The following is a 10,994-nucleotide window of genomic DNA, read 5'->3' as shown; positions in this document are numbered from 1 at the left end:
AAGGAAAAGAGAGCTAATGGTTTTTCGTGAGTATCTTTTCAAAGATAAGAGTATTTATACTAAATGAGATTAGGGTTTTCCTCTTAGGGTTAGCCGTCATGGGTTGCTTTGGAAGCAAGTTAGGAAATCCAAAATTTAATGAGGAAATCAAGGGTTTCCAAAACTGACGAATTTCATCAATTTTACCATAATCACCCTCAAGAATTTGTTTTCCCACTATGTTCACATATGTAAAATTCGGATAGTTTTTGGGGTACTGCCCCTCGACCCTGCCTGTTGAGCTGGCAGCGGGACCCCACCCAGGGGATCTGCCCCTTGGACCCCGCTAGGGGCGCTGCCCCTTTAGAAACCCAGGACCCAAGGGCGCTGCCCCCGGACCCCCGACTTGTCGTCGAACCGGATTCTAATTCGATCTTATACATGCATGCACTCCGTACATACCCCGTACATATATTAGAGTACAAATTATGAAGCCTCTTAGCTCACATGTTAGTTCCAATTACATAAAATGACATGGTGACACTAAAATCACCAACACAAAATCAATTAATCTAGAAATTGAAATTAACAAATCATTAAATAAGAAAATATTAGGTGACAACTACGTGAATGAGGCTGTTGGTTATCAACATCGTGGAGAAGTGAGGAAGAAAGAAATCGACATACTTTAACTTCAACATCATCGACTCAAAGCGCAGGAGAGCAAACATATGTTTTATGTTCTTGAATGAATGGATATGGCGAACTGTGACAAAAGTGGAGGGAGACATCGGATTCTCATTGGAAGATAGGGAGGTGGACAACACTCCAATAGGTGGGCAATAGAGGGAGTAACACGCAGTCAAGATACAGGAAAGCCAAAAGAATTCGGCTCAATACCAACCGACGACAACCAAACCCAACCAACAAAAACAAAGCAAGAAACCACTCAACTTAATACTCCGACATTATTTCTTGACATCACATATATTAATATGTATATAATCTTTTATAAAATCATGAACCAAATAAAAGTTTCATATCATTTAATTTTTTTTATTAAATCTTGAACAGTTTTTTTCAACTATATACGATGGAAATTTAATTCTTTACCATATTATCTTTTTTTTATGTTTAGAAATCAGTTTTTTATTAACTACATACGATGGAAATTTAATTCTTTACCATATTATCTTTCTTATTTGTAACTTTACATATAAATAATAGAAAGTTCACCTTATTTAGAAATGAGTTATTTATCAACTCATCAACCAAATAAAAAAAAGTTCACCTTATTTAGAAATCAGTTCAATTCATCCCCTCTCGTTTTCCCAATAGGTGCAATTCACTCCGATTCCAAAGGCTTGTTGTCCAACCAAAGCGCTTTTGCTGTGATTATCTAGAATTGGAAAAAAGGAATCAGCGAGAAAAATATGGAAGTGCTGTTATTCTTGCACGCGTGTAGACACCACACGTAGGAGCGACGATGAGTCAAGAAGTTTCTCAAATCCTCCAGGAAACCACTGTTGGCCACCTTTATAACTCCTTCCCAAACCCCTTATTACTTCTTCGTTAAGTTCAGAATTTGTTCAAATGCCCTCTTGTTTTCCCAATTCCAAACCCTAATTTCTCAATTTCGAGTCAAATAGCCGGAAGGTTACTCAGATTTCTCTAAGATGTGGAACCAACAACCATTTGGGAAGACCGACGTGGAGTCGGGAACAAGCGGAGTGCTGTATCCAACGATCTTGGAGTCGCCTGAACTCCGGTGGTCATTCATTCGGAAGATTTACTCTATCGTCGCCATACAGTTACTTCTTACCGTCGCTGTCGGTGCCGTCGTTGTCTCTTATCATCCCATTGTCACTTTCATGACAACAACCACCGGTGGATTGGTTTGTTATATTGTTCTCATCATCGCGCCATTCATAAGTAAGTTCTCGAATCAATTTCCCTCGATTTCTTTGTAATATATGTATTGCTCTGGTTTAAATCGTGCGAGCATGAATCGATGAGGTTTTTTCTGTTATAATTTGCTCTGATCCTTATTATGGTTTTCTTCTGTCAATCGTCAATAGATGAAATTCTAGTGGTATAATTTGGTTTTATTTCTTTGTAACTTCTAATGTTCTTTCGAGAATCCGTGTGATCGTGAATTTGATTACGGTTTTGTGTTGTTTTACAGCCCTGTGCCCATTGTACTACTATCATCAGCGTCATCCGATCAACTATCTGCTTCTTGCGATCTTCACTGTGACTCTTGCTTTCGCAATCGGTTTGACATGCGCATTCACTAGCGGTAAGCATCGTTTCCGTTATTCCATGTCAAACATATTTTCTAGGGTTATTATGCATATTCAATTTCGAATTGCTAGCATGTATGGAAGAAAAAACACTTATAAATAAGTAATTAATCACTGCAAAAGAATCCGGAAAACCCTAATGTTGGATAAAATTGCAGGGAAGGTGATCTTGGAAGCTGCTATTCTAACTGCGGTGGTGGTGGTGAGTTTGACTCTGTTCACTTTTTGGGCTGCAAGAAGAGGTTACGACTTCAACTTCTTGGGGCCATTCTTGTTTGGTGCCATTATGGTTCTTATGGTCTTTTCTCTCATTCAGGTTCATCATCTGATTCTTGCCCTCTCTTTATCCAATGAATTCCTTTTCCTAATTTCTGGATTCAGACAATTTACATTCTTGTGTTCATTTGTGCAGATTTTCTTCCCTTTGGGTAAGATTTCAGTGATGATATACGGGTGTCTGGCTTCCATTGTCTTTTGTGGGTACATTGTTTATGATACTGATAATCTGATCAAACGCTACACATACGATGAGTACATATGGGCTTCTATCTCGCTGTATCTTGATATCATCAACCTGTTCTTGTCGCTGCTTACTGTTTTCAGAGCTGCTGATAGTTAGATGTTTGATATGATGGATATGATACTTTGTTAATTGCATCTTGTTGATATGCACACGAAATGATGTATTGGATTTGTGGATAAACATATGAGATGATATTGGTTGCTTTTTCAACTTGGTTGATATGGAGCTATTCGTTTAATGTGTTTCTTGCTTTTCGTACTTGGTTAGATTTATTTAATTTTTTGTATATACTTTATAATTGTCTTGTTTGTTAGCTTTATTTTATTTTTTATGTATATGTTAGCTGTTTGCCCATAAGTAAAAACTAGCATATTATCAAGGAACTTTATTAACTTATTGCTAGTTTAATAAATATTCTGGCATTCTAAAAGGATGACAATTATTTATTTATTTATTTGTCATGGAATTTTATTTTTATTGATTTCCAACAAAATATTGTAATTTCATTTTACATGAAGACATTGTAATTTGCGTTTTTAAGCTAATTATAATATTGTATTTTAGAAAATCTATTAGATTATTTTTACTAAAATAGTTTTATTTTTAGCTTTATAATAGAAAAAATCATATAATAAAAAAAATAAAGAAAATATGTCTATCTTTTCTTCTTTTGCCAGAGCAGTTTTTCAATTCTAAAACAACGATGTTTTATTTTCTTGCAATATACATTCAACTTTGAAAGACACATCTTGCAAAAATATATTAGATTGTAACTTCATCAAAATTATTCTTTAACTTTGATTGAGAAACGGACCTGATGCATTAGTTGATAGAGTTTAAAGCAAAAGTGTTTAAATTTTGTGGACTTTAAATTTCAATGCGAACGGGGATTGTTGCTTTGCTTTATTTGGACCCTGCTTTGGGTTATTAGATCTCTATCTCTCTATTCTAATTCTAATTCTAATAAATGAACAGATTTATTCTCTTATTGACAAATGTCATACTACTAAAACTTATCATTAATATTATATGTCACCTATCATGTCACTTGTCAACCTATTAATTATCTATTTTAAATTTCAAATTTTAAATTTTCCACTCTAATTACAATAAATTAATAATTGATTCTCCAATTTAAATTTTAAATTTTAAATTTTTTCATTATAATTATATTAAATAAATAACATTAGATTAAAAAATAAAATAAAATTAATACAGATTATAAGATGATATAACTTCACGTATTTATTTAACTTAACGATTATAATTTTATATAACTAAAAAATATCTGTTAAATAATAATTTATTTAAAATAATTGATTAATAATTTTAATTTTTTAATATGAAAGTTTAATTTATTTTATAACCATGGTTTTCACAGGTTATAAACTAGTGTAGAGATAAAATTGAAGGTACCTGAGATTTCCTTAAACTTGAGTTTGGGTTTTGGCAGACATTCATTATGAATTTGTCACTTTGTCTGATATTACGTGTATTCGGATTAACAATATCAAACCAAGATTTTTAAAATATCAGCAGCATTATTACTTAATATCCATTTTAAACACAAACTCCTGTTACTAAAAGAGAAATGTATTATCAACTTTTTTTTTTTTTATATATATCAAATCTGCTAATACACGTATTCACATCTTACATGTGACAAATTATTCAAACACAAATACCAAGTAACAACATCTGCAAATATCAAGAACATAGATATTGCAATATCGTAACAAATCATAATCGGTCTCCGTGCTCATGCAATATATTTGCCATGAAGAAATTAGCAAGTTAAGCGAAAAAAAAAAAGCAAGCTAGATTTAATTCTAATAGCATGTATTTCCAGTCCCTAGCTCAAATCTTTCAATCTCAAATCTTTCAATGTATTGTAATGTCTGAAATTTCAGAATAAAAAATTTCATTTTTAAAATAGAATAAACATTCATTTTTATATAGTTACATTATGTCAATCCATTTGTTCAAAAACCATAATTCAAAATCATAGTTATAAGGAAAACAATACGGAATCTTGAATCATAAAACCATTGATGTGCGTGTGTATAGTCTCGCCTTCGAAATCCGATAAGCACCTGAAAAACATTTAAATCCACAACTCTAAGTCAAAGCTTAGTGAGTTCCCCAAAATACCCCACACAACAATACATATATAATGCATACACGTCGAGCCCATAGGGATCATTTTTGTAGTTTTTTCTAAATAATATTGATCCTTTATACTTCATAAATTTTCGAATTATGGTTTATCTAATTACATAGTTTAAAAGTTCATATTTTATAGAACTAAAATAACAATTAATACTAGTAATTATCCTACAAATTTGAAAAAGGCAAGAAATCCCGAAATTTTGCTGGAGGCTTCACCACGCCATGGCAAGCAGAGTGCCATGTCGTGGTGCGACTTAGCTGGTTTATTTTCGATTTTCACTATTGATTTCTAGTTTCATATATGCATAAATAACAGAAAATCCAAGCCTCTGATACCACTAATGAGTTTTCTAGGTTACAACAATAAAATGTACGCAACGAAACATAATCATATTATGAGTACATGCAACCTAGAAGTCTATGGTATTTTATCAAGTTATAGCAACATACTTATGAAAAAATAAAACTAACCTACTTGTAATCGAAATTCACAAGGATTAGTATACATACATTTTGTTATAATCAAATATAAAAAACCATATCTTCAAATCTTCTAAAGCTCCATGGAAATCGAACATCCAATACTGTGAATGTCTCTATTGATTCATACTCAAAACCCTAAAACACTAGAAAGACAAGAAGAGAGAATATATGATGAGAATTTCGGATTCTTCATCCTAGAAGGTATTAACCACAAAATTATGATGCCCAATGGTGATATTTATTGTTTAGGTAACTCGCTAGATAAACTAGATTTGAATGATTAAATATTAGATTTAATCTACAGTTCAAATCTTTTCTTTATCAGATACCAAGAGGCTTCTAGAAACCCTATAACCCCTCTAGAAACCGTCCATGTTTTGTACCATTCTAGAATTGTCTCTTTTGTTCAAATGTTGAACAATTACAATTCAACATTTGCACCTTTAATTTATTTCAATTAATCCCGAATTAATTCTAATTAATAATTAATCAATGCAACTATTTCCAATCAATTTATTAATCATATAATAAATCAACAAATCATTCTCTCTCTCTCTCTCTCTCTCTCTCTCTCTCTCTCTCTCTCTCTCTCTCTCTCTCTCTCTCTCTCTCTCTCTTAATGTCATTTCTAGTTATTTCTAATTTTTGAAGGCAATTCAAAAAAGATGTTATTTTTATTCACCAAGATTATACCAATTTAATTAAAACCATAGACCCCTTAATCCACCATTATATTTTTTTTATAAAATACAAACATAATAGAGTTTAATAACAAACTCTACGTAAAATATCTCTAATTATAGTTTTTTTTAAAGAACTTTTTACTATTTAAATAAGCTTGTGGATAATTGTTATAATTAAAGAATATAGTTTTAATAATAACGTCGCTCTGAAAATTTATATCTACTACATGTTTTGTATATCTTGGATTCTATATAAACGTAGTTATATTTATATATTAAACATTTATTATTTCTTTATTAACTAATGACTTAAAAAACATACAAAGAAGTACCTCACAATTACCTAGGCGCCAACTTAGTACACCAACAACATCCTTCACCTCAATCTTGAAGTTCTCCGCGAATACTCAACCAAAATCCAAAATACTTTTTTTTTTCAAATATAAAATCTTTGGTTAATGTCATAAAAATTCTTAAGTTTTTAGGGTTTTGTCAGTTTTACCCAAAGTTGGATTTTATGTTCGTTTTTGCCTCAAACTTGCATTAATTTGTTCATTTTTACCCCCTAACCGGTTTTTATCTTCAAAAGCCGGTCATCTCTTATCTGATTGGATGCAATTGCTGACTAGAATGACAAGTCAGCACGCTGACATGTGCCTTCAAGGGAAAAAGGGACGAGAATCAGGGGCTAGGAATCGAACCCGGGTCCCTCACATCAAAGGCATCAAAGGGAGGAGCTTTAACCACTAAGCTGGAAGACATTTTATATTTATTTTCTAACTTAATATATTTAATGTGTATCTTGCTGGTACTTTTAAATAATAATAATAATAATAATAATAATAATAAGGGTTAACGACTTGTCATTCCAGTCAGCAATTGCGTCCAATCAGATAAGGGATGACCGGCTTTTGAAGGTAAAAATCGATTAGGGGGTAAAAATGAACAAATTAATGCAAGTTTGAGGCAAAAACGAACATAAAATCCAACTTTGGGCAAAACGGACAAAATCCTGAAAACTTAACGGTTTTTATGACATTAACCCTAAAATCATTTATTAAAAAAATAATAAAATAGTTGAGCTACGCCTTCAAAGCCCTAAATTTATTTTTCATTATTTGCATCCCAATGAATCTCATATCATCATATATAATGTTAGGTGTTGTTTGTTTTCTGAAGCCAAAACGTCTGTAGTCTGCGGACCACATCTGCAAGCCTCTGCAGCAGAAGAGGTGGACCAAACGTCTGCAGTCTGCAATAAGAAGACTGTTTGTTTTTTAACGTCTGCAGGCTGCTGAAATAAACTGAATTTTAAATAAAATTATTTTACAAACTTAAAATGATTTTTCAACACCAAAATTTTAATAATAATAGTCTTATAACATTGAAAATAAAATTCATGCAACTAAATTAGTCATACAATAAAAAATTTTGTTTTACAATAACAATTTCAATTAAAACAATTCAATCTATATTGTGCATCAACTGATCAGCAATTTCATCCCGTAACTGAGTCATATATTCACGGTCTGCTACAGTACCATGTGTTGGAATCCCGTCTTCATCATCATCAATGGTCATATTGTTATTTCGAAACGGGACATTGGGTTCATCGTATCGTGCAAAATACTCATCACTAAGTCCTTCTCTCCTTATATAATTATGAAGCGCGAAACATGCCATGGCAATGTTTCTTTGTGTCACAAATGGGAATGGTGCCATCCTCTTCAATATAGGGAAGCGTGCTTTCAAAACACCAAAAGCACGCTCAATGACATTCCGAAGTTTTGCATGTCCATGGTTAAATTTTTCTTTATTGGTCAATGGACGTCTTTGACAAAAATCTCCAAGCCAATACCTCACATTACGATAAGGGGCCATAAATCCTCGAGTGTGTGCATACGCAGCATCACAAAGATAATATTTGTCTGAAAAAAATGCAAAACACTAATCAATTTTTAAATTAAGATAAAAATATTTAAAAAAAACAAAAACTTACCTGGTGGTGGAAACGGGAATGATGCTTGTGGATCGGCTACTGCTTCTGATAATATTCTAGAGTCATGCGCTACCCCTTCCCACCCGGCCACAACAAATGTAAAAATCATATTGAAGTCACAAATTGCCAATACGTTTTGGTAGCAATCTCCCTTTCCCCTACTTCTATATAAGTCTTGTTTCTTAGCAGGGACAACAGCATGTATCAAAGTGCCATCAAGTGCACCAACCGCTCCTTTGAAAACCCTTTGTAGCCTCCTATTATGTCCTGGAATGTTTGGATTCGGATTAAAAGAAGTTGGTACTATAACATCTTGTGCGAAAAGCATCATTTTTTCCAACACTTCATAAAAAAATTTATGAATTGTTTGCTTCGAGTGTTGAAATCTCCGCATGATAATCACGTAACGTTGATTATGGCCGATCATCATCAAAAACATAGCCATCTTTTCCTCAACCGATACATGTTTGTTGTCCTTTAATGAGTAATTTGCTCTAAAATGAGCACATAGTCGTACAAAAGAGTCACGAGACATGCGTAATACTTCAACACATTGTAAACAATTACGGTGTAATAACTCCAATGTGTATTCATGTCCCGTCATTTCCGAATCATTATCCCGCAATCGTTTCACACCCCTCTTCCAAAAATAACGGATGTATAGGTACATAAGAATTACGAGAAGTAACTTTTGATTGTGATCCATATGAACCTAAAATCAATAAAGTAGAACTTTAAAAAACATTACATTAACCATATTTCAAGTAGCAAAAAAAATTACATAAACCATATTTCAAGTAGGAAATAAACATTACATTAATCATATTTCAAGTACCAAAAAAACATTACATAAACCATATTCTAAGTAGCAAAATAACAAAAAATAGTTCCAACAAGGGCAAAAAGACCTAACAAAATAGTTCCAACAAAGGCAAAAACATTTAACAAAATAGTTCCAACAAAGCAAAAAAACATAACAAATAGTTTCAACACTAGAAAATCATCGGACAATATTTCCATCCTTCAAAACTCCTAAACTTGTACCCGTCATCTCAAGCCATCCTCGTAATATCTCGGGAACATCGGGCAAATGCATCCACATCTCTCTCATGTTCATGGTCCCTCCAAAAATATGATATGCGACAAAGCGTAAAGGATCTGTAGGGCCTAACTGAAGCACCTCTAACTTCTCTAAACATTGAGGAATTGTATACCCTTTAGTCAAACTTTGTAGAGCTTTTTTCATTTCAAATGCTAAATCGTCAGCAGTAATAGAAGTTCCATCAGGTGAAGAAGCAGACGGTGAGGCACTAGGAGCTACAGGAGTTGAGGGTTTAGCCCTTTTGTTGGGGTTACCGGATGGTGAAGCAGTATATGGTGAAGCAGCAGAAGGTGAACCAGCAGAAGGTGAACCTGCAGAAGGTGAACCTGCAGAAGGTGAAGCAGCAGAAGGTGGTGACTCATGATGGGAAGTGTCAACACCATCATCATCTATTGCATGAAAAGGGGTGGCGGTGATCTGAAGTGGTGGAACACGACAAGAGGATGCTCCAGCTACTGATGATGATTGGGTTGAGTAACTCCTAAAATTACCAGTGGCACTATTTCCATCAAAAAGACGTGCACAAAGATCTGAAAAAGGCAGTGAAATTGTTCTCAATGAAGCAGCTTTCGGATGCCCCTAAACCCAAATGTAACAAAAAATAGTATAAGAATATTTGGCAACTTCAAACGTAAATGTTATATATATATATATATATATATATATATATATATATATATATATATATATATATATATATATATATATATATATACCTTCTTAAAATCATCCCACTCCTCGGCTGTTAAATTAAAAGTGTTTGTTTGAGAATTGTATATATTACCAGTTTTGTTTTTTAAATATACTCATCCTGTGTATTTGGCTTTCAGATTGTCATATGCGTTTTTCATTTGTTTTTTACTCAACTCAAACCCAAATTTCTCCTTAAGAACTCTTCCAAGCCTTATCTATGAGTCTTTCTGCAAACTCAATCATTTTCTACCGACACTCTCTACTTCTTCAATACAAGTATCCAATAAGCATTTTAAATGCTCATTGGTCCATTGTTGTTTTTCTCCCATTTCTAATAAGCAATATATCATAGACAATAATAATTTCATAAGGTATTGTAGCATTCACAAATTGACAAATATGATTTCATAAGGTATTGCATATCATACACATTCCAAAAAAAAATAACGATTTGAAACAATAAAGAGTATTTCAAAACCAAATAACAATAAACAATCAACAACTAACATCATTATTTCATATTTCCAAAACCAAACAACAATTTTCAACAAATTCAATAACAACTTTAAGCACATTCAACAACAATTTTAAGCACATTCAACAACAATTTGAAACAATAATAAGTATTTTCAGCCTCCTATAACAGCAAAAAAAGATTTTCAGCCTCTTATTTCAACAATTTGAAACAATTTTTAGCATATTCAACATATTTTTACAGCAATTTCAGCAACATTAAACAACAAATTGAAACAATTTAAAACAATTTTCAGCAACATTTAACACCAATTAACAACAATTTGAAGCACTAGAATTTTCAGCAACAATTTGAAGCAAGAAAATCTATATTTTCTTCAATATTTCGGATTTCCAATATCAAAAAACAAGAATTTTAGTGCATTATAGAGTTTTCCAGCAAGACTGATCGTTAATTTCATGGTTGAACTGCAAAAAAAAAAAGGAAAGGAAACAAACATGTTGCTGTTGCTGTTCGCTGTTGTTGTTCGATGTCGCTGTTGCTATTCGATGTTGCTGTTGGCTGTTGTTGCTCGTTGATGGCTTG

General features: G+C 32.7%; 2 protein-coding genes across 2 annotated transcripts; one reads left to right on the top strand and one right to left on the bottom strand.

The window, feature by feature from the left end:
- The first annotated feature begins 1,308 nt into the window (after nucleotides 1–1,308).
- On the top strand, nucleotides 1,309–3,049 carry LOC145141127 (protein LIFEGUARD 2-like). The gene is made up of 4 exons (XM_079074461.1): nucleotides 1,309–1,911; nucleotides 2,165–2,278; nucleotides 2,441–2,598; nucleotides 2,695–3,049. The coding sequence occupies exons 1-4, from the start codon at nucleotides 1,656–1,658 to the stop codon at nucleotides 2,899–2,901; spliced, it is 735 nt and encodes a 244-aa protein (XP_078930587.1). The 5' UTR covers nucleotides 1,309–1,655; the 3' UTR covers nucleotides 2,902–3,049.
- Nucleotides 3,050–7,604: 4,555 nt separating this feature from the next.
- LOC145138940 (uncharacterized) lies at nucleotides 7,605–8,743 on the bottom strand. Its single transcript, XM_079072932.1, has 2 exons — nucleotides 8,140–8,743; nucleotides 7,605–8,068 (listed from the first exon to the last, which is right to left on the bottom strand). The coding sequence occupies exons 1-2, from the start codon at nucleotides 8,741–8,743 to the stop codon at nucleotides 7,605–7,607; spliced, it is 1,068 nt and encodes a 355-aa protein (XP_078929058.1).
- Between the last annotated feature and the right edge of the window lie 2,251 nt (nucleotides 8,744–10,994).

The sequence above is a fragment of the Lactuca virosa genome, chromosome 9, assembly GCF_052849685.1.
Source record: "Lactuca virosa cultivar CGN04683 chromosome 9, Lactuca_virosa_CGN04683_v6, whole genome shotgun sequence".
Lineage (NCBI taxonomy): Eukaryota > Viridiplantae > Streptophyta > Magnoliopsida > Asterales > Asteraceae > Lactuca > Lactuca virosa.
This window is presented reverse-complemented; position numbering and strand designations above follow the sequence as displayed.